Below are 21,626 nucleotides of genomic sequence, written 5' to 3' on the forward strand. Positions count from 1 at the left end.
TCGTCCCGTGCTCCAGTACTGTGCTCTCATCACTGGCTGATTTGCATGTTTTACCACCACAGATATACTCCAGCAGCCATCCAAATCCACTTTCTCTGCTGTCCCACCAAAATGTTTTCTTCACTGCTTTCCAGGACCTGTAAACTGCTTAAGATGGTGCTTTTATCTATTGGAAAGTATAGAAATGAGTATTTTTCTAGTTCCCTTCTGAAACAAGTGCCTTTCAGTAGTAGGGTGGCATTTAGTGGAACTCGGGGCCTGGCTTCACTAGCTCAGAAAGGTGTGCTGAGGAAACACCTCTGCCAGCCAGTTTGCAGGAGAAGGGAAGGATTGGCGAGCAAGGTATTTGCAGTTAGCTTTTCTTTAGCATCTGCTGTGACAGGAAGGTATAGCTATATGCAGGATATGCTCCTGAACTTACTTCAGTTGCAAGTAGGGCAGTGGCAGCCCTCTGCGAGGGCTGCCATTCTTAGCTGTGAAGTTGAGATTCACACAGCCGTGTTGCAGACTAGTGCTTTAGGCCTCAGCCTCATGGATTTATTCTCATGTGCCTATTAATCTATACAGTTGTTACTTCATGATGGCAGGTTGGCAAAATCCCCCGCCTCCTATCTTGTGCCACAAAATAGTGATACACTTATGTGCGCTGCTCTGCTCATGGTTGCAACAGTAGCATTCTACTTTGCTCTTTGCAGCATGGAGCTGATCCAACAAAAAAGAATCGAGATGGGAACACTCCTCTAGATTTGGTGAAAGAAGGAGACACAGATATCCAGGACTTACTGCGAGGAGATGCTGCCTTGCTAGATGCTGCCAAGAAGGGGTGCCTGGCACGAGTGCAGAAGCTATGTACTCAAGAAAACATCAATTGCAGAGACACCCAGGGAAGAAATTCAACACCACTACATCTTGCAGGTGGGTGACTCACCAGGTTTTGAAGGCTTGTATATTTATGATAGGGCTACAGAAGTTAATCACCAAAACCAGGACTGGTATAATAGGAGTTTCACAGAGGATTGTCCTGTACAGAGAGTTGTTAACTATGGCAGCTGTATTTCAGGAGGTAATACAGTTACTAAGAAAAGAGGAGCTTTTGCAGTCAAAAAATTGCTTTAGCTTTTCTGTCTAATAATTTTTCTTTAATTTAGCTCTCCTAATACCTGATTTCTTTTCCTGTGCCTTTTCTACAGCTGGTTACAACAATTTGGAAGTAGCTGAATACCTTCTTGAGCATGGTGCTGATGTTAATGCCCAGGACAAAGGAGGATTAATCCCCCTACACAATGCAGCGTCCTATGGGGTAGGTGCAGGCAGTCTTGCCATGAGTAGACCAACAAGGAACTCCTTAGTCATATCCAAACCCAGTTATTTTGCAGCTGTCTTGCTGTGAACAAAGTTCAGGTTTTGATGGCATGAAATACTTGTTGGGCTAAGTTGCTGTTGAGAGTCCTGTTTGCAGTCCTACAGATCTAAATAAGACACAGATTCAGGTGTGCTGTAGCAGTTAAAGGCTGCAGTTTGGAAAGATCACTAGAATACAGCTTTTATGCAAGCAAGCAGATGCACAGCATTGAGCAGTGTTAAATTTGGGGTGACTGTTGAAACAGAAAAGACCTCAAATTGTTGCTGAAAGACTTGGATGGAAGGAAGGGAACAATACCAGGGGATCATGTCTAGGTGATGACAGGGAAGTGGAGGTCTGTTACAGCTGGTCTCTGGTGGGGAGCTATTGCTAAAGCTAAAGTGTTGAAGGGCTGCTGAGTTTGTAGTATGGGTGTCCTCCTGGGCAAGCTGTCTACTGCAGTGGCTGATTCAAACTGTTTTTGATGAGGCAGACCCTCCTTCCTCCATAGAGGAGGAAGCATCTGTGTGCATACCAGTTGCACAGATGCCTGATAGATTGCTTATAAGCAGCTGTTAATTGTGGATGAGGTGAGAAAGAAATGTCTTGCAAATAATTGTACAGAGACAGTGCTTGAGAAGCTCCCAGCAGTGTGCTTATGGTCAGACAGAGCACATGAAGCTCAAGAAGTAGTGTTTTTGATGGTCTCATCATGTGCTTTGTCTGTTACTACCTGGCCCTGGCACAAGAGCAGCAAAATCTGGGAGAGATGATCGTAATAGAACCATGATTGCTTTCATTCGAGAGCCAAATGAAATAGAAAGTACAGTGTTCACCTTGTTTTTAAGGTGTGTGTATCAATGAAACTCAGCCTGCATCATTTGCACTGGTTCTTTACATCAGTCTGGGATCCCAGTGTCCTAAAGAGCAAAAAGCTCCAAATCCTGCTGAAGGTTTAGAAATGCAACACAGAATTCTTTTATGATACTGGGTCCTAATACCAAGCAATACTGTTCATCAGCATCTGCCATAAGCATTAAATTCCCAGGACATTGTTTAGATCTAGAGATATATTCCGTTGCAAAGATTGTGTTTATGTCTTTTCAAGCATGGGAAACCAAAACACACATTTTGCACGAAGGCAAAACATTCCTTACTGGCACTGGGAAATGTTAGAGATTGGTTCAAACTGATTATCACTTATCAAAATCATAATGCCAACCTAACCTGGTCGCCTTACTTTCTCTAGGAAAAGTTAATGAGGCAGTGTTTGGTGCTTTTCCATCAGCTTATTTAGTTAAGGGTTGCTGTATACCTTTCCTGTGGTGTCCCACACTTCTCTCTGAGCTGTCATCAGCCCATTCAGGTCTCTGTGATGGGAGGTAGGGAGGAGATAAGTACTGGTTTCACAAGTTCATAGCTGGCAGGTTTCACAGACTCAACCCTTTCTTCACAGAGTATTTATCTTTAGTTCTCCCACCCAGAACTTCATGCTGCGTGTCCCTCAGTAGGGTTTCATGTGGCAGAAATCACAGGAACAGCAACTGCTTTAAAAGTTTGGAAGAGCAGAAAAATAAGGTCAGCAGTCTTTTCAAACCACGCTTATTCAGAGAGCAAGCCCTTTTACGAGAGCTGCGGAGAGTCACTTAATTGCCATTAAGAGGAAAAATGAAATACATTGGCAAGTCTTTGCAGTTCTGCTTACAATTTCAGTGTTTCACGCTCCTACCTACTCATTTTGGCTACCTGCTTTATTTCTTAGCTCTATCACACAAGTAACTTTACTGATCAGAGCCAGCCAAAAATTTTATTTGCCAGTTTTCTATTCTTATTTTAACTTGGGAGACTTCAAGGATGGGATATTGATGGAAGCATGGAGTTGTAAGATCATTACTTTTATAGCCCATGTAAAGCAGTTGTCCCTTATGACACTCATAATGTGTTTTATCAGTTACAATTCTCTCATAAAATATGATTGGAGAAGGAACAAATTTGTGCTGCCGTGGATGGGTTCAAAGTATTGCAAGAAACCACAAGAAAGAAATAAAGTACAACTAAGACTTCTGTGTACAGACATTTAAGTAGTGGCTCAGCATACAACACATTGATCTTTAGAGCTTCTAGTATTGTTTCACAAAAGTTGCAGCCCTGTAAATTTGTGTTGCCAGTTGGAATTTGTCTACAAATACTTTGACAGTTAACTCTTACCAGTTTTATGCTGGATCAAGTATCTTGTCTGCTCCTGCAGCTGGCACAAACCTCATGCTGTGTACTTCGGGTGATTTGGCAGAAATATAATTCTGTGCCTGATCCCAATTATACATGTGCTGGTGGATGATCTGGTAGTGCACAGATACAGATTTAATGACTGTGGAGCTGCAGTATAGAGTGGTACCTGAAGAGGTGCGCTGCTACATAGACACAGGAGGCAGAGAAGTGAGTTAAAGAAAGGAAAGAGAAATTACAGGGGTCTCTAAGCACCATTACCTCCAGCACAAAAAAGGAAATACGTGTTTTACCAGTGTCAGGTTGATTAAGATGTTCTTGTCTCTTCCAGCATGTAGATATAGCAGCACTGTTGATCAAATACAATACATGCGTAAATGCAACAGATAAATGGGCATTCACACCATTGCATGAAGCTGCACAAAAAGGAAGGACACAGCTCTGTGCTCTGCTGTTAGCTCATGGAGCAGATCCAACCATGAAGAATCAAGAGGGTCAGACGCCACTAGACCTGGCAACAGTAAGTTCATATCGGCGTGCCAGCTACAGACTGCTCTGGAGGATTTGCTCTGCATATTAAATGGCTTTCTATGGCTCCGTGGCATCAGTGGTCCTTGGCTTTTGCTGTGCTGAGGTAGAGGGAGATGAGCATCTCCAGGGTGCCTGTTCGTGACTTTTTACCCACAGGTCCAGGCTTTTTCCTTTGGCTGAGATCTTAATGTGGCTTGTGATTTAGGGTTTGCTTCTGCTTAAGGATTCACTTCTGGGATCAATCTTCTCATTGCCAGAAATAAACCTATCTGAATTGTCCCCGATGATGGTCAATCTGTGTACTGTTGGTGGTTATTTCTTTGAACCTAGGAAGAAAATCAGTTGGGCCTTTAGAGGAATGGGATCATTTAGAGAATGATTATGCTCAGTGCCTGCATATTACCTCAGTTCTTTTTTGACTAACTCCAAAACAACATTCTAAGATTTGCAGGTGGCTATCAAACTTTTTCTAAAACTAGCACCTGAAACTTTCTTGTTTGTGGTGGCAGTGGCGGCTGGTTAAAAAGCCTAGTAAGATTACATGACCATGTATGTCCCAGGTCAACCAGTCTTGATGGAATAGATAATGCAACCAAATAGGATGCTGTGTCTGGTTATGGTGTGAGTATCTAAGACCACTGATTGATTTGTGGAGAGTTCAAGAAATATCCTCTAGAATAATCTGAGCTCTAGAAAACTTGCTTTGTGATAAGAGATATGAAAACTGTTTTATTTCTCTGGGGGGAAAATAAGGATGTCTTAATCATGTTCTATGAGAACATGCAAGGAGGAAATTCTTGAAGATGCGGGTCCTGCTTTATTTAGTCAGCAAAGGCTAAATCCAATTGTTAGCTAAATTCATATTTCTCCTGCAGCTCCTGTCTTTTCTTCTATTTTAACACTATAAGATGTGATTATAGCAAAGGCAGTGGTAGAGTCTTTCCGTTGGAACCTTGATCCAGTTCAAAATGCTTGACCAGAAGTTGAGCCTGACAGAGAAATTGAGATGGCGTTGGCTGGCCTAGGTTGTGAAGGATTTCAGATAAAGTTGCTGCACTGCTCCTCCTGGCTTTTAACACCTATAAAGTCATTCTGCCAGAAAGGAAATTAGATGTACCTTCTTACATACCTTTAGAAATGGGGAGAACCCAATTCACCGATGTCTGAGCAGTGAATCAGAATGTTCTTGCAACCATGAATACCCATGTTACAAAAGTTGGCAGTTTTCTTTTTAATGGGGGAATGGAGCAATCAATTAAAACAATTTCAAAGAAAAATTCTTTCCAGAGATCAGTGACTTGTGATAATAGAACCTCATGTCGAATGTTCTTTCTGTTTTTCAGGCTGATGATATCCGAGCTTTGCTGATAGATGCGATGCCTCCAGAAGCTTTGCCTACATGCTTTAAGCCTCAAGCTACTGTTGTTAGTGCCTCCCTGATCTCACCAGCATCTACGCCGTCCTGCCTCTCCGCTGCCAGCAGTATAGATAACCTCACTGGGCCACTGGCAGAACTAGCCGTAGGAGGGGCATCGAATGCTGGTGATGGAGCAGCAGGAACTGAAAGGAAGGAAGGAGAAGGTGCATTTGTGGCTGGACAAGTTTACGTTGCCAGAAGTACAGTAGCTTAGTATCACAATAGGCCTAGCTTTATCTGAAAAGCATTTCTGACTAGCCAGAAAATACTGTACAGCTTGAACTATTATCTGCATTGTAAAGTGTCTGATGCTTGCCCTGTTTTCATGTGCTCTGCCAGGAGCACTGTTGGCTGTTCATCTATGTTTGCCATTGGTGATTAGGTCTGACTACAAAGGCAGATCTGATTAGGTGCCCAGATGTTCGTTGTTGATTTTATACAGAAAATCCAATGAGAATTATTTTGATGAAGGAATTATGATTGTGAAGTCTGGGGGATTTTGCTAAGGCTTTTTAAACCCTTTGATTAGTATCTGGAATGCATGCTTTATGTCAGCATCTAGGTGATTACATAGCAAAACTACACCCCCCCCTTCCTTTCCTTCTCTGCAATATGAGCCTGTATTTGCCACAGATCACTTGTGCTTTTTAATAGTTGATTCTGAGGAGGGAACAGTGATGAGCTTCGCACTGAGCTTACACACTGGAAGTGGATTGTTTATTATAGGCATAGACAAATTGATTGTAAAAAGAATCAGAGTTTGGAATTTTGAGAGAATCAGTGGTATTGATGATGATGGTTATTATTATTTTAAATTTAGGTGCATAGGATATAATGACTTGTTTCTTCTCTTACAGTTTCTGGTCTTGACATGAACATTACCCAGTTCCTAAAAAGCCTGGGTCTTGAACACCTTCGGGACATCTTTGAGACAGAACAGGTAAGTGGCAAGCCTCATGTCTCTGTTCGTATGTTTAAAAGATAGACTAATAAATTTGGGTGACGTTTTCATTCCCTAATTGAAAAAGGGAAACAAAAAAACCCAGCTTCACATCTACAGAAAAACAAGTATGTCCAAGAAAACTGCAAATGAGTCACCAAATACTTTATGGTGAAGTTGGGAAACCTGTGAAAATCTTTTGTTGTTTGATTCAGATATCCAGCGTCTCTCACTTTCTTGTATGTACATGATGACTGTCAGTTTGGCTTGTATTCTGATAGTTACATTGGACCTTGTGAACTTGGAACATGATGGCTACAACAAAGTTAGGTTGGAATGTCACCTGCAGTTGTCCTTCAGCAGTCTTGATATCCAAACGAGCCTTTCACCACCTGTAGTGCTGCATGTGACACTTTGGTTAGATCTAGGAAACCCTCCAGTCTGACCATAAGCTGCAATAAAAATCTAGTTTACCAGGGCGTAGTCACACTAGAGAATGCAGAAACATCGTTTTCTAATAGGTTAGGACTATAGCATTAACTGGGTTTTACAAGGCTAAAAAGTTTTAAATGGAATTGAGAGATGGGGGAAAAAAACCTGCAGATTTATCAATAATTCACAATATATGAAAAGAATACAACTAACGTGACAGTTTCTCAAGCTTACCTCACTTTTTAGAGCAAAAGTACCTCTTGTATTTGTAGGCTATTTTTATGTACCATTTCTTAAATTTAACATGTTACAGTTAAATAGATTATTTGTTTGCATGAGCAAGATGGACACAGTGGTGGAAGTGAAAGGTACAAGTGCAAAAGACTGGATTTGGTGGTTATTTTTTTCCCAGGCCTCTGCTGCTAATGTTTTATGAGGGGTCAGGAAACAAATGTTTGAAATGGAATTTCTTCTGTAAGCAACACATTACAACCGTTTCCATGAAATGTTAAGGAGGTATCTCCCCAAAGTTAAAATGCCGTATAATCTTTTTTCCCTTCTTATATATAAAGCATAAGCTCTTTTCTTTAATTTGGAACTGCTTCTATTAAGAAGCAAACCAACGCCAAACAAACCTATATTCTACTCATGTTTCTTTTTTTCTTATTTTTCACACCTTCCTGTTGCCGTCCTGGTTTTGTTCTACTTTAGCTTCCTTAACTCCTAACCTGTTTTTAAGATCTGCCCCTGCTAATAAGATTTAATAATGCAAATCAGATTCAGTATATTCATTCATTGTTTTGAAACTGTTTAGCTCCTCTTGTAAGTTTCTTTCTAGTGAAAACAAGTTCATCTTCCTTAAGCTTATTGTTTTAGGCGGCTTTTTCCAAGCACTGTGGTACCTTCATGTGCACTTTTTTGCCTTGGCTCTAGCCTCCTATTCATACTGGATCTATGCTGATGCTTTCTAATATCTGGGTTTCTTCTGTATTTTTTTAATATTCCCTGCACATGATTAATGTCTTCAGTGGCTTTTCCATAGCAATCTCAGTAGGGATGTTTTCTGCTCAATTGGACAGATGTTCAGTGTAGCTATTAATTCCTTGCTTGAGTTGCTTTCTTTTGGATTAATGATACTCAATTTCTAGTGGACAGAGTTCCACACCTGCAAGTCCAGTTGTGCTAACAATCCAGCTTCTTTTGAATCAAGTTGTATGGTTTCCCATTATTTGCTGAGCTTCCCATTCTAGTTTGATGTGTAAATTGGGAATTAGATTTTGTATAATTATCTCTTCCAGGTGAAATCTTTTGTTTTTCACAGAATCACCTCAGTGCACAATTGCTTTATAGTAATAAAAATGTGTACTTTATTTAGCCTTTATCTCCTGCTCTTTAAAAAAAGAAAAGTTATTTGACATAATGTTTTATTACGTTTCTGGTTCCATCAACAATCTCCGTGACCTTGAAATTTAAAACCTTGTCAGGCGATTGTAGATGTATTTGTATATTGCAACCAAATGAATAGTTGTATGTGTGCTCACAATGTTAGTTATTTCCAAAAATAGTGGAATAGTTGAGCATGACTTATCAAACCAGTGGGTCAGCTATGCTACACATGCAAGTGCACACCTGGATATATACACACAGTAATAGCACACACCATAGTAATGTTGATGTGAAACACGCTTAACATTTATTAGTAAGCTTATAGAATATTCATTTCTGTTCATGTAGTGAAAATAATAAATTGCACACGAATGTGAAACCTTGAATGCTTCAAAAATATTCCCAGATTTGTCCCAGCATTTCCATGCATCCTCCTTCTACATAAGTAAAAATGTTTTTGAGAACCTCCTGTGAGAACCAGCTCTTGTTAATTGCTGTAAGAGAAGTAAGTTTTGCACAGCTTCAGGCTGTAGCAGCTGGCTATGGTCCTGTGATAGGGAGAGGCTTGCCAGAAGGTGGCAGCAATTAGAAGTGCAGCAAAACATAAAATATATATGTATATATATACTCTCTTGGTTGCAGCATGAATACGTTCTATTTTCTGAACTGATGGGTCTTCAGCCTTGGGAATCGGGCCGGGTTTGGCAAGTGATTTTTGTGGTCTTTCACCTTTCCAGATAACCCTGGATGTATTGGCAGACATGGGGCATGAGGAGCTTAAAGAAATTGGGATCAACGCGTATGGACACCGCCACAAATTAATAAAAGGTGTGGAGAGACTTCTAGGAGGGCAGCAAGGTAAATATGACACTTTTACTGGTAAGTCTAAGTGTAGCATACAACAGGCTCCCAGAAGTCACCTTCTGTAAATGTAGGCATTGTCACCAGGACTTGAAAGAATCCAGATGTCAGGAGAATGTACTTGCTGGCAGACCTGGTGGCTGGGTGGGTTGTGACAGGTAAAGAACATACTGAGGAGATACAGGACCGAGTGATCACTTGCCTTTCCAGAGAATGGACACCCCTGAGGCAGCTGTGGAGGCTGTGCCCATTTCTAGGGACTCTCTTTTACCCAGGTAGGAGCTTTTGGATTGATTTTTCCCTATGTACTTACCCACAGGCCGGTTGTGTCCTGAAGTGTGGACCTGATGGAGTTTTTTGCTGCCCCACACTTCTCAGATGCTTCTCTTGAAAGCGGAAACAATAAAACGCAATTATGTCCCACATGCATTTTCCTTCTCTTTTTAAAGCCTCTGCTGCTAACGAAAGCACTTTATCTCTTCAAGGTTGTGCTTCTGCCTTGTGTTTATTTTGCATTTCCTGCTGTACTGGGATTATTTAAGAAGAATAATGGTGATGCTGGATACAAATAGAGCTGGTATTGTTTTCTCCTGTTGATTTTTATTCCTTCTCTTTGCAGGCACCAATCCTTATTTGACTTTCCACTGCGTGAGTCAGGGGACCATTCTCCTTGACCTTGCTCCTGACGATAAGGAGTATCAGTCCGTGGAAGAGGAGGTATTGCAAGTACCTTTCTTAATGCTCCAGTGGCAGCGTATTTCTCTTTTCACTTATAACCCCTCAGAGCCAAAGCATGCAACCAACACATGTTGAAAGTGATAAAATGTGCTTTGGTGTATGAATTGTATAGATCTGACATGAAGTTTAGGGCTCTTCATTTGTCTTTTTATATAGAGTAATGATGGAAATTATTTTGCTGTGTCCTGCCAATTTTTTTTAATAAGTGGTCTGTTTGCTCACTTAGCGTTATCCCAGTTTTGCCTTTTTGTTGTGTTTTGGATGTCATCTCATAGCAAGGGTTTCCACAGCTTTCCGGAGATAGGTGGACCTGTGAAAATCAAAGGCCCTGAGTGAAGACCAAGGGATCAAGGCCTTGCAAGCCTGTAGGCATTCTCTGTGCTCAGGCTGTTTCTGCATGTGAACCAGCTTGTTTTCTCTTGTCTCAATGGCTTAGTTAATCTGTAACCCAGATAAACAGCTCTTGGATAATTGAGAGTTGACTGTAATTTTGCCTCCCACACACACATGCTCTTTTATTTCAGTAAACTACAAGCAGATACCATTTTGAATGAAAAATGGTAATAGAAAAGAGACTTTCTGAAGAGCTGTGTTTGGAAGAAACTCCGTTTTACTGTGCATTTGCTATTTGTGTAGTGTTCCTACACTGTAGCGCAAAAGTGTTTGGAGCCTTTTAAAAAGTCTAGATATTCAGGATTGCTGCCAGCTTAGTCTGGAATATTTTTAATTAGTAACTCTGCACAAATTCCAGTTTACAGATCTTTTGTATAAACTTTTCTGACAGAAAGGGTCGCTTGTCTGCTATAGTAAATTGGGATATCTATTTGAGTTGTTATTAAATGTTGTTGCTGTCGCTATAAATACCTCTGGAAAAGACACAAAGAAACTGTTGAAATTCTCAGGGGCTGCTAATGACATAGGAAAATTTACAGTGCAAGCATTTTCCTATCACTAAGAAACACAAACTGGACTCATTAGAAACACATTTGTTGTTACTTGAAAAGTGATCTTTTTGTATATTCATTTTCAAAGATTTTTTTTTTTCTAATCTAAAGTAGGTTTTCTAGTTGTGTATAACTTTGATAGTAAGTGCCACTATTCTCCTTTTTCCTATGTAGATTTTTATTACAAGATTGGATAATTGCATTATCCAACTTCTGTATTGTGGAACAGCACAGTGTGTTGGGTGCCTGAGAAATAAGGGTGTACCTCAGTTTAAAATTGAGTTGTGGTTTTGGATTTTTTTTTTTTACACCTTTTAATTGATTTTCAATCAAGATTGTCTGTTGTTGCCAGTGATATACTGAGATATTGCATGAATACTTTGCCTTGCTAGAAAGCTATGTGTGCTGAACGTTCAGTTGTGTTCATTTATGTAGATGCAAAGTACAATCCGGGAGCATCGGGATGGTGGAAATGCTGGTGGAATCTTCAACAGGTACAATGTCATCAGGGTAAGTTTCAAAACCTCTTAATTCTATGTGGTAAAATAAGCTGGTACTTATGCAAGCAGGCAGAATTGGTTTAATGGATCACCCTTTTATATTTAAAGTTCTTTGAAATAATATTCAGGAGCAGAGTTAAAGCAAGTGCTAAATGCTAAAATTAGACTGACGGTGTGCTCTACACATGGAATGAGGGAGAGGTATCCACTTGTGCTCTTAAAGGAGTCTGAAGAACTGATATTGAAGACAGAAGTGGTGAAGAGCCTGACTTGTGTTTCACAGTCTGATTTAATTTCAGAGATCTATAACTTCTGTATTTGACTTTGCAGCACAGATTTTTTTTTTCTCAGTGTAGTCTTTTCTTGTCTTTTTAAAGGAGATTTTCGGGGAGGGGGAAAGGATGAGCATGGCTTTTTATTAAAAGTTTCTATCTCCCTATGCTGCTTTGGATCTTGACACCTTCTTGCCCCTGCCAACTAGAAAAATACTTTTTACAAGCCCTGGCATGTCAGAAAATGGAGTGTTGTCTTTCTGAGGGAAAGGAACTTTCTGGTTCCTTTTTTTGGGGAGGAGGAAATAAAGTAAATCAGAACAGACAGAACTCAGTTTCTGAGCTCCAGCAAACCCCTGCTGTTTGAAAAGTGAGCCAGTGCAGAGACTTTGCAACTTGGCCCAGTAGATCATACGTCCTGAAGTAAACTCTGCTTCCATCCTACTCCCAACCAAAGGTGAAGTCCTTTACAGAAACCACAGTGGTATTAGAGCATGTTGCTGGAACAATATCTCAAGATAGATTAAACAGCACGTCTCCTAATTTCTTTCCTCAGAAGCTTTTCTTTTCATAAAAATTCCACCTAAACCAGACAGCAAGCTTCAAAAAGCTAGCCCAGATTGTTCAACAGAGGTCAAAGCAGAGAGGGAGGGAGTTTCAGACAGTTTGTAGTTCTTGGTGGCATTTCAAGCTCTGAGGGAAGACACCTGAAAGTCTTCCTTAAACCTGAGAACTTAGGCTGCAATTTCACAGTAGTTTTAACCATCTGTAAGTGTGTGCTACTGACTTGTTTGAAAGACTTCGGCCTTGCGTGCAGAACAGCCATGGGGTTTCTTTATACCATTCATGTGTCTTACTCTTTGTTTCCCTGTCGAATTTATGCAAACTCTGTGAAACTATATTCCATTTCAATTCCAATTCAAGTATGATTGGACCTGTTGTATCACTGCAGATTCAAAAGGTCGTGAACAAGAAGTTGCGGGAGAGATTCTGTCACAGACAGAAGGAGGTCTCAGAGGAGAATCATAATCATCACAATGAACGCATGTTGTTTCATGGTAAGGAAGTGATCTCTATTTATATGTACTGGTATTTAAAAAAAAAAAGTTTACAAGGACCCACAGGCAATGTTAATGTTGCTGTGTCACCACCCTGTACAGTAATTGTATTTCTACACTAGAAATGCAGGGGTGTGCGGGTGGTGGAGTTAGTCTGCGTGGTTACTGCAATCTGAAAAGCTACACTAGATAAAAAATACATTAAAAAAAAAAGAAAAAAGTTTTTTGCTAAGCCGTATCTTAGTCATTTCCAGTAAAGCTGCTGGGAAGATGTTACATTGCTGTGAGAAAGACAGGGTGTCTTCTAAAAGAGGGGAGCAGCACACACTAAAAGCGTTTTACCCTGGCACTTCAGGCAACGATCAGGGAAAGGAATCAAAACCAACCGTGAGTTTCAGCAAGATGTTCTCTAGAAGCATCCAGAAGTGCCTACAAATGACAGTTGCCTGAGGGTTCTCCTGCCCTAGATCCTTCTATGATTCCGTGTAGGAAATTGGTTTTGGGTATGATCGTCCTAACATCTTGCCCCATCTTAACCAGTACTGACTGCTGGAGAAGGTGTGCATTGACAAGATAAATTGTGCTGAAATGTGAGTGGGGGGAAAGCCATTTAATGAGGTCTGTGAAATGAGTAAGAAATATGAGTCACACGTGGGATCTTGGTATATAACGATAAATCCCACACATCACTGTATCCTGCTGGGTATCGCCCCCTTCCAGCTGACTGAGCACACTTTCTGGTATTTAATGGTCTATTTGAGGCAGACAAGCTCCTCTTGACAGAGTCCTCTGTTACTATAGAGCTTAATAAGTATGTATGATAACACATCGTTTCATGTCATTCTGTTCTAGGGTCTCCTTTTATTAATGCTATCATTCACAAAGGATTTGATGAAAGGCATGCATACATTGGAGGAATGTTTGGAGCTGGAATTTACTTTGCCGAGAACTCCTCAAAAAGCAACCAATATGTGTATGGGATAGGGGGAGGAACAGGCTGTCCCACACACAAAGACAGGTCCTGTTATATCTGCCACAGGTATGAGTCCAGCAGAGTTCCCTATACGTAATTCTGGCTGTCCTGGTTTTTACTATCCTGGCACAGGATGAATTGCAGGGAAAGAATAACCACTTGAGCTTGGTCATGGCAGGAAAAATGCAGTTTTTCATTTGTCAAGGCTGAACAAAAAAGGATATAAATGCAGCGAGTCCCACAGAAAGGTCAAAAATTACATCTAAGTGTACAGTGAGTATAAATCAAAGTGAATTGTGGCTCAGGAAAGAGGCTTGAAACAGCAAGTTTGAAAACGAAGAGTCAGAGGAAAATAGCAATTAAACTCCAGGCACTCTCAGAACAAAACTGCAGTGCAAAGCAGTGGTCAGCAGTACAGTGTTGTACTATGGATTCGATAATTTTGGAGGTAGTGAACAGGACCTAATCACAGCTTTGTTTTGTACTGGAGTAGATCAATGTGCTTTTTGTGCTTTGACACCTGTCCATACCCTGCTTGTAGGAACACAGAGTTTCAGCTTATTTCAACGGCTTTATATAAAACAAACTAGAACAGGCCTCCATGTGAGGGCTAAACAAAGTGTGTGTTTTCCCTTCTGCATGTCAAGAAAGATTTTTTTTTTTTTTGTGACAGGTCTTATACAGCCTTAGAACGGGTTTCTAAAAGTGTTTCTCCAAAAAGCCTTGAGAAATTACTAGCAACAAAATAAACTCAAAAGTCTCAAATCATCCTGGAAGAATACAACTCCTAGTAAGATATTTTAAAATTATGTTTTCTTTTTTCCTTTTAGACAAATGCTATTTTGTAGAGTGACCCTTGGAAAATCCTTTCTTCAGTTCAGCACAATGAAAATGGCTCATGCCCCTCCAGGGCACCATTCTGTTATTGGCCGGCCAAGCGTCAATGGACTTGCATATGCTGAATATGTTATCTATAGAGGAGAACAGGTATGTGGATTAGCAAGGACTGGGTTTATGGAAGGGTAGAGCTTGGAGCTGGAGAGGGGATGTGACTGGTTTTCATACCAGGTGTACTGCGATAACCTGGTTGATGAGATTTTTTTTTCATTTACTGTGGAAATAAACGGTGAACTGTATCAAGCCAGCAAATGCTATTCCTTTCCACTGAGCTGCACTGATTTACACCATGCAGAATTGCGTAATTCCCCCTGTGCAGCACTGCTTAGAGCCTGGTAAGGGTTGTAGTTTCTCTCAGGAGGCACTGGTTCCCCCATTGCATTTTACTGGCATTACTGCAGTAACAAGAACACGTACATTTCTGGGGCCCTTGTAGATAATGAGAATTCTGGGCTTTTTACCTGTAGATTCCCAGCAGTGACAGTGTCCCTGTCTGCCAGAGACTACCCTTAAATGGCAGCTGAAGTAGCACAACAATCTTCAGAAGGTGATTTTAATTTGAATAACTCAGCTAGACCCTTACTCTAGAAAAGTGGTTTGCTTACTACTCTGGATGGCTCCAAGATTATACAATAAATTCAGGTTGGAAGGAACCTTGGAGAGGTCACCTAGGCCAGCTTCTTGTTCATGCTGAATTCAGACTGGATTGCTGAGGGCTTTCTTTGACCAGGCAGGTCTTGAAGGCCTCAGAGAATGGTGTTTCACAGCCTCTCTCAGCAGCTTGTTCCTTTGTTTAATTATCCTCAGAGCAAAAAATATGTTCTTTGTATCCAGTGGGAACCTCCTCTGTTTTATTAATCTCATTCTCCTGCTGCGCACCTCGGGAAAGAATCTGGCTCTGTTTTCTCAGTAGCCTTCCATACGTGATGGAAGATTGCTATGAGGTCCCACAAAGTCTTCCCTTTTCTGAACTGAACAAGCCCATCTTCCTCAGCATCGTCTTGTTTATCCTGTGCTCTCTCCCCCTGACTATCTTATTGGTCCTTCACTGAACTTAGCTCCAGCTCATTGCCATCTTTCTTGTATTGGAAGGCCCAAAAGTTCTATGCAGTTGTCTAGATGTGGTCTAGTGAGTACTGAATAAAGGGCAATCATTGCTACGCTGCTGTTGATGTACCACAGGATGCTGATAGCCTTTATTGCTCCCAGGACACACTGTTGATTCTGCTTTAGCTTGCTGTCACCCAAGGGCCCCCAGCACCTTTCAGCAGAGCTGCTTCCCATCCCGCAATGTTATAAGGAATTAGTTCATCCCAGGTGCATTTGGCCTTGCTGGATTGCATGAGGCTTCTGGTGGCCCTGTCTCCTCATCTGTCTAGGTTCTTCTGAATGGGGCCCTGCCCTCCAACAACTTTAGCTTTGTTCTGGGACTGAACCTCCTACCAGCTGTCTTGAGAAAACACTGGACATATGACTGGGTTACGTGCTTTGGGTGTGCCAAGTATTTTACTGCCAGTAAAGGCATTTGCAGGTCACGTGGCAAGTCAGTGAGCATTTTAGGGTCAGACTACACTGGTCATCTGAGATTTTGGAATAACTTACAGGCACTGACTGATCTGTAGGATTAGCTAACAGGGAGAGTAACTCTGATTGTGAATTCCTGTTGCACGCATGTTTTCTGACAGTGTCTGAATGGAAGAAACATCTTTCTTTCTACTAGTGTATTAATGAAGGTATTGACTACATCGAGCAGTTCCCACTTAGTGCTGGCTAGGTTTGAAATCTGCAAAGAGCTGATTCTTGCACTGTCCTTCCTGCTCACTGTTTAGTGAAATCCAAAATGTGAACTTGCTGAGCATACCCTTGCATAAAGCAATGTGTTTTTTTTTTCTTGACTTAACTTTCAGGCATACCCAGAATATCTCATTACATACCAGATTGTGAAGCCAGAAGCTCCCTCACAGACAGCAACAGCAGCAGAGCAAAAGACCTAGTAGCTACAGAGCAGTGAAGAAGGATGTGACTTCAATCTTGGACTGGATGGATACGTGTTTCAGAAAATCAGTATCATATAAAATCCTTAACAACCTGGAAATAAGCTGTATGTCTTTTATAAAGCATTGGTGTATTGATGAATACGGTATGAGTAACTCTTGCATACTCAACTGCTACTGTTCCTTTTGAGGAAAGTTTACAAGGGACTGCCTTTTAATAACATATCTCAGGCTCCTAGTCTCTGCAGTTACCATGTGTAAAATAATGTTGTTTTGATCTAGACTTTGGGAACATTATTGTGCAAACGGAAATCTTTATCAAAGCCATCTCACATGTTAAAATTTCAGACACTACTATTCTAGTTATTTTATTTGCAGAGAAATTGCATTAAGCCCATAATTTTCTTTTCAGCATACACCATTCATTTTATGTTTTCAAGAGATCCTAGTCAACTATTTATTTTCCTTTTGTATTCTGAAGTTGAGCCGGAACCTTCTTAAAGATATTTTGCACAAAGTCGATTTGACTAAAATCATTAGCAATGCAATATGAACTTCATCTGAGAAGGGGCTAGGTCCAGTTCTTCAATATAGGGTTTTTTTGCACACCTCTGAGCAAATGATAATATGAGTGAGTGTAACTTTAGAGTGGAAACAAATTGTATCAGTTTGCTGCTGTGTCTGAGTTTTCTGGGGGAAGCCCTAGGAAGTGTTCACAAGGATAAAACCAGCTCTTGTGCTTGGAAGAACTTCATAAAGCAGGTCAATGCCCTCTGCTGGCATCTCTAAAAGGATGTTTTATAAGGCTCCTATTAAGTACATGCAGTTTGTGAAATGTTCTCCAGTTACAGTGGTGTATGGTTTTGCTGGGAGATAGGAGGTGACAAGTCAGAAGATTGCGTGCATGAGGGCATATCTGGTTCACGTCCCTCTGTAATGAGACCCAGTAAATGGCTTTCAAACCGGTAAGGGAGAGTATTATAGCAGTTTCATGTCACATCTTTGTGTGTGACATCACAGTTGAAGAGCTTAAGGGATTTACAAAAATAATAATTTTTTTAAATATTGATTTTACATTTTTATGAGAACGAACTTTTAAAACATCAGTTGGCAAGTGGATTTGTTTGCAGGTATACCAGAGAACAAAGCTAGGATTTATTCACTCTAATCCCCTTCCCCGCAAGTTCCCAGGTTTATTTCACTGGGTAGGAGAAAGTTATTTTTAAGCATTGCATAGCACAGCATCAAAAAATTTCAAAAGTCTCCCTCATGCAGGATATGCATTTAACAAAAGTAGAAACCGATTTCTTTTTTGTGTTGTTTTTACAACTTCAGAGAACGTTGAAAATTGAGCCGTGTTAATTTTTTTTCTTAACAACCAATACCAGGAGATGTGCTTCAGTGTTGAGCATGTTAACGACTGGAGAAAAAGATGTTCCTTTGAACACAACACATTGTACATTTCCCTATCAACCAGCACTACTTAGTATCTGATGATCCAGTTCATGCATTCAGGTTTTATCCCCATTAAAGCAAGGAAACAACAGAATAGTGTGCTTTTAGTTTACAAAAATATGTGTTCCCGCAAGTGGGATTTTGCTGACATGTTTGGATAAAACAAACTTAAACCTGAAGAGCTTTTCACTTTCAGCGTTAAGACACAAAATTTTTATTTTTAACATTAAGACATTAATGATGAAGCAAGTTATCCTCGCAGAGGAACTTCACCCACTGTAAAATCAGTCATTTGATGCAATCTGGCTACCTGCACATCATCTGTTTGTAATATCTCTAAAGAAAACCTTAGAAATAGCAATACTCCAACAGATCTTGAACTTTGGGTTTTATTTTTCTTAGGCTGGCAGTGGATATATGGTTCTTGCTTCATCTTGTGACCTGATAAAATATGTAGCTTTGAAGTCCAAGCCAGGCTCTAGCCTAGTTGTCCTTTTAATCAAATTTCATTGATAAATTGGGTGCTTGTATTTTGGCTACTTGTTTAATAGTGTTAGGATTGCAAAGATCACCACTAGGCTTTGAAGCTTTGTATTTGTCATTTAAGTTTGGGGTTTGTTTTTAAATTAGTTAATAATGGAGTGGGGGGATGTGCCTATCTACACTAGGGTTTCAGATAGCGGTGAGAGTGAGTGTTGCTCACCATCCCCAATTAGACATAGTTTTAAATGGTAAAACAGTTGTGCTGCTTAGGTGAGCAAAATGGTTAATGTGGGTGTGGAAGTTAAAAGCTTTACACCTTTCAAAAACAAGGACAAACCTAAAAACAAAAACCCCACCAAGCCCACACCAGATTCTGTTCTTGCTTGTTGTTTCCTGTGTGCTGATTGAACTAACGGCTAGTCTGGATTTCTTCTGCAGCCTTGAACTTCTAGAGGATAAAAATACTGTCCAGTATCTCTGAACTGCCAGTGTTAACGTATCTGATGTTCTGTGCAGAGTAAAGGTGCTGTGTGAGGAAATCATTTTGCAGTGGTTTTTGTCTTGTAATGACATGATCTCATATCCGTTTGTGGCCAGACACAGAGGAATACCCAGGCCTGATGATGCGTCTGTGCGTCGTAGAAACCCGTGCAGGAGTAGCATCCTCCTCTCCTGGCGTATGTTGTTGTAGCTCCTCTTGCAGTTTAAAACAAAGTGAGGCTCTGCCCATCAATTTTGAAGTTACCCATGAAAAAGCTGGTCGTGGGTTTGGTGGTAGAGCTGCAGTTGGCAAGTTGTTACGGTACAGATGCTTTAGCTGAGGGAGTTAACTTGATGCTTCCTAATTTTAGAGAATGGGACCTTAAAAATAGCACGCCCCCATAACCAGGTAGCTGCTGCCTCCTGAGAAATGAAGTTTTTCAACTTCCTGAGAAGGGCAGTCCCCTGATAATGGGATGCTCATTTGCAGCATTGGGTCAGCAATGGAGGCACGGTAGGAACCGAGGATGCAGGAACACGCTGGGCTAAGCCATCTCATAGGCTTGGGAGCCTGGGCACCCTCACTGGCTCCAGAAAGAGCTATTCCCCCTGGGACAGAACATGGCGTCTGCTGGGGAAAGGGACAGTTGTCTTTCAGGCCTGTTGATTTTTGTCCGTGTCCCTTTGAGGAAGCGTTTTGAAACGTCTGTGCGGTTTGCGACAGGACCTTAATAGGCAAAACAGAAAGAAACTTCACCACATAGCAAAGAAGAGAGGGTTCTGCTCTCCATTGCTGAAATTGTTTCCATGAGACAGATGAATTAGGTACCTGGTGCAGAGTGACATTGCAGCCTGAATGCTGTCAACAAAAATTCTGGTAGCATTAAAAGCAGAGAGTACAGTACCTTAATAAGGTGTATCTTATTTTCTCATCCTTATTTTTATCTGCCAATCTGTTTTGATCCCAGCTCCGCGGAGACTGTTACAAACCTCTTGTACTAGTTCCACCATTTTGCAGTCACTATTGGTCTGTAGTCCAAGGAACGAGCAATGTGTTTTTCTAACCTGTTTTGAATGTTTGCATGTGATACGATTGAATCCCACTGCCTTATGCAGCAGGAATTTATTTTGCCTGCAAACTTTTATACTTTGCTTGTTGATAACGGGAGTACCCCAAAAGAAAATTCTACACTGAAGCAAAAAGAAAGCCCTGCAAAATGTTCTGCACCGCTGGCTTTGGTGGGCAGCAGACACAGGAAAGGCATGTGGTATATGGGACGGAGTAGCTTCTGGAGAAGGGTGCTTCCTTGGCTCTGGAAACCAGCTGATCCTACTGTTTGTTGTAGGTTAGAGGAGATGTCTGCTCCCCGTGAATGCGTGAAGTGCTATGGGATGCTAACATGTTGTGCTACTGCGTGGCCTGCGGGAACTACTTAAGACAGTGGCAAATCTTCTCAAAAAAAAGACTCCTGCATCCCTGCAGTAAAGTCAGAGCTCCTGCACAGTACAGGCACTGCCTAGAATTTCCTTATGGGACTGTTCACAGAAATTACCCAGAACAGATTTTTTTCAAAAGATGGGTAAAAGGAAGGGTCCAACTACAAAACAGATTAGTTTGAACATTGCTAATCATTCTCAGAAGCTGAAGGTCAGGAAATGTGTGAATTTATTTTTAGTGGGATTTCTCCCTTTCCATGCTGCTTTGCCACAGAAAATCTAGCTCAGAAATCTAAAAGGAGATGCATCTAATGCACGCTTCAGTCATTTTAAGCTATGCTGCAGCCCTGCTGGAGAAGACATGGGTAAGTAGATTCAATTTTTAGCCTCAGGTAGTGAGTGGCTTGTGAACCTCCATAGCCTTGAATCCATCGATGATCAGAGGTGGTGGCTTTGGGACAGTCCAGAGCACAGTCTCCTGATCTTTCAGAGAGCGGCAGGACACATGTGCAGAGATGGAGTGGCAGTGTTGCCACCTATGTGAACACATAGTAAATGTGAAACCTAGAGGATCAGGGGACAGCATATGCATGTTAAAACTTCGGAAGCAAGGTGAATGAGCCCACGAATCAGTAGGGAACGTGAGAAACGGATGCATTTCCCATTACACTAACACATATGCCTGTCAGGTCGTATTATCTGACTGGTTTTGATATATCTATTTCTGTCTTACTGAACCTGTTGGTGGCAAGTTTTAGTGTTGGTTCCATTAATTACTAATGTAGATGGTTAGAGTCTCTGTATTACAAGGTAATTTTGACACTCTCTTTTTAACATCTGCAGAACTTGCTTCAGCTTTGGAAATTGAAGTGGGGATTTTTCTGTGCCACAGTCCCGTGAGCTTGTGCATCTTCATTCCCAATTGCTTTCTCTGCCAGCCCAGATGGCAATGTACCTGGGGGTTGAGTTTTTAGACCCTTTTTTGTATAACTTGTTTTCATAACTAGCTCTGTATGTTTTCTCTCTTGGTTGCCCATTACCTGGAGCTGGGATATCATTTATTTATTTCCTCCTTTCCCCTCTCTCTCTCAAAGACGACGATGGGCAGGTTCTCAGCCTACCTACATGGTGGACTTTAGGTAACATCTCTGTAACAACCGAGTTTGATCTATAAATGTGCTTGGCTAAATGTCTGATCTGCAATACTTGTAATAGTTTAACATTCAATAAATACATTTTTAACAGTTGCTCTGTGAAAGG

General features: G+C 41.0%; 1 protein-coding gene across 1 annotated transcript in view; it reads left to right on the plus strand.

The window, feature by feature from the left end:
- The window catches only part of TNKS (tankyrase), a 147,346-nt gene extending 125,733 nt beyond the window's left edge, over positions 1 to 21,613 (plus strand). Inside the window, exons 16-27 of the mRNA XM_076336717.1 lie at positions 696 to 915; positions 1,191 to 1,300; positions 3,900 to 4,088; positions 5,443 to 5,680; positions 6,374 to 6,456; positions 9,012 to 9,132; positions 9,755 to 9,852; positions 11,253 to 11,327; positions 12,542 to 12,647; positions 13,500 to 13,686; positions 14,451 to 14,607; positions 16,425 to 21,613. Of these exons, the coding sequence (XP_076192832.1) occupies positions 696 to 915; positions 1,191 to 1,300; positions 3,900 to 4,088; positions 5,443 to 5,680; positions 6,374 to 6,456; positions 9,012 to 9,132; positions 9,755 to 9,852; positions 11,253 to 11,327; positions 12,542 to 12,647; positions 13,500 to 13,686; positions 14,451 to 14,607; positions 16,425 to 16,511 (1,671 nt within the window). The 3' untranslated portion in view covers positions 16,512 to 21,613. The remainder of the gene's footprint in view (positions 1 to 695; positions 916 to 1,190; positions 1,301 to 3,899; positions 4,089 to 5,442; positions 5,681 to 6,373; positions 6,457 to 9,011; positions 9,133 to 9,754; positions 9,853 to 11,252; positions 11,328 to 12,541; positions 12,648 to 13,499; positions 13,687 to 14,450; positions 14,608 to 16,424) is intronic.
- Positions 21,614 to 21,626: the final 13 nt, after the last annotated feature.

Source organism: Aptenodytes patagonicus, chromosome 4, assembly GCF_965638725.1.
Source record: "Aptenodytes patagonicus chromosome 4, bAptPat1.pri.cur, whole genome shotgun sequence".
Lineage (NCBI taxonomy): Eukaryota > Metazoa > Chordata > Aves > Sphenisciformes > Spheniscidae > Aptenodytes > Aptenodytes patagonicus.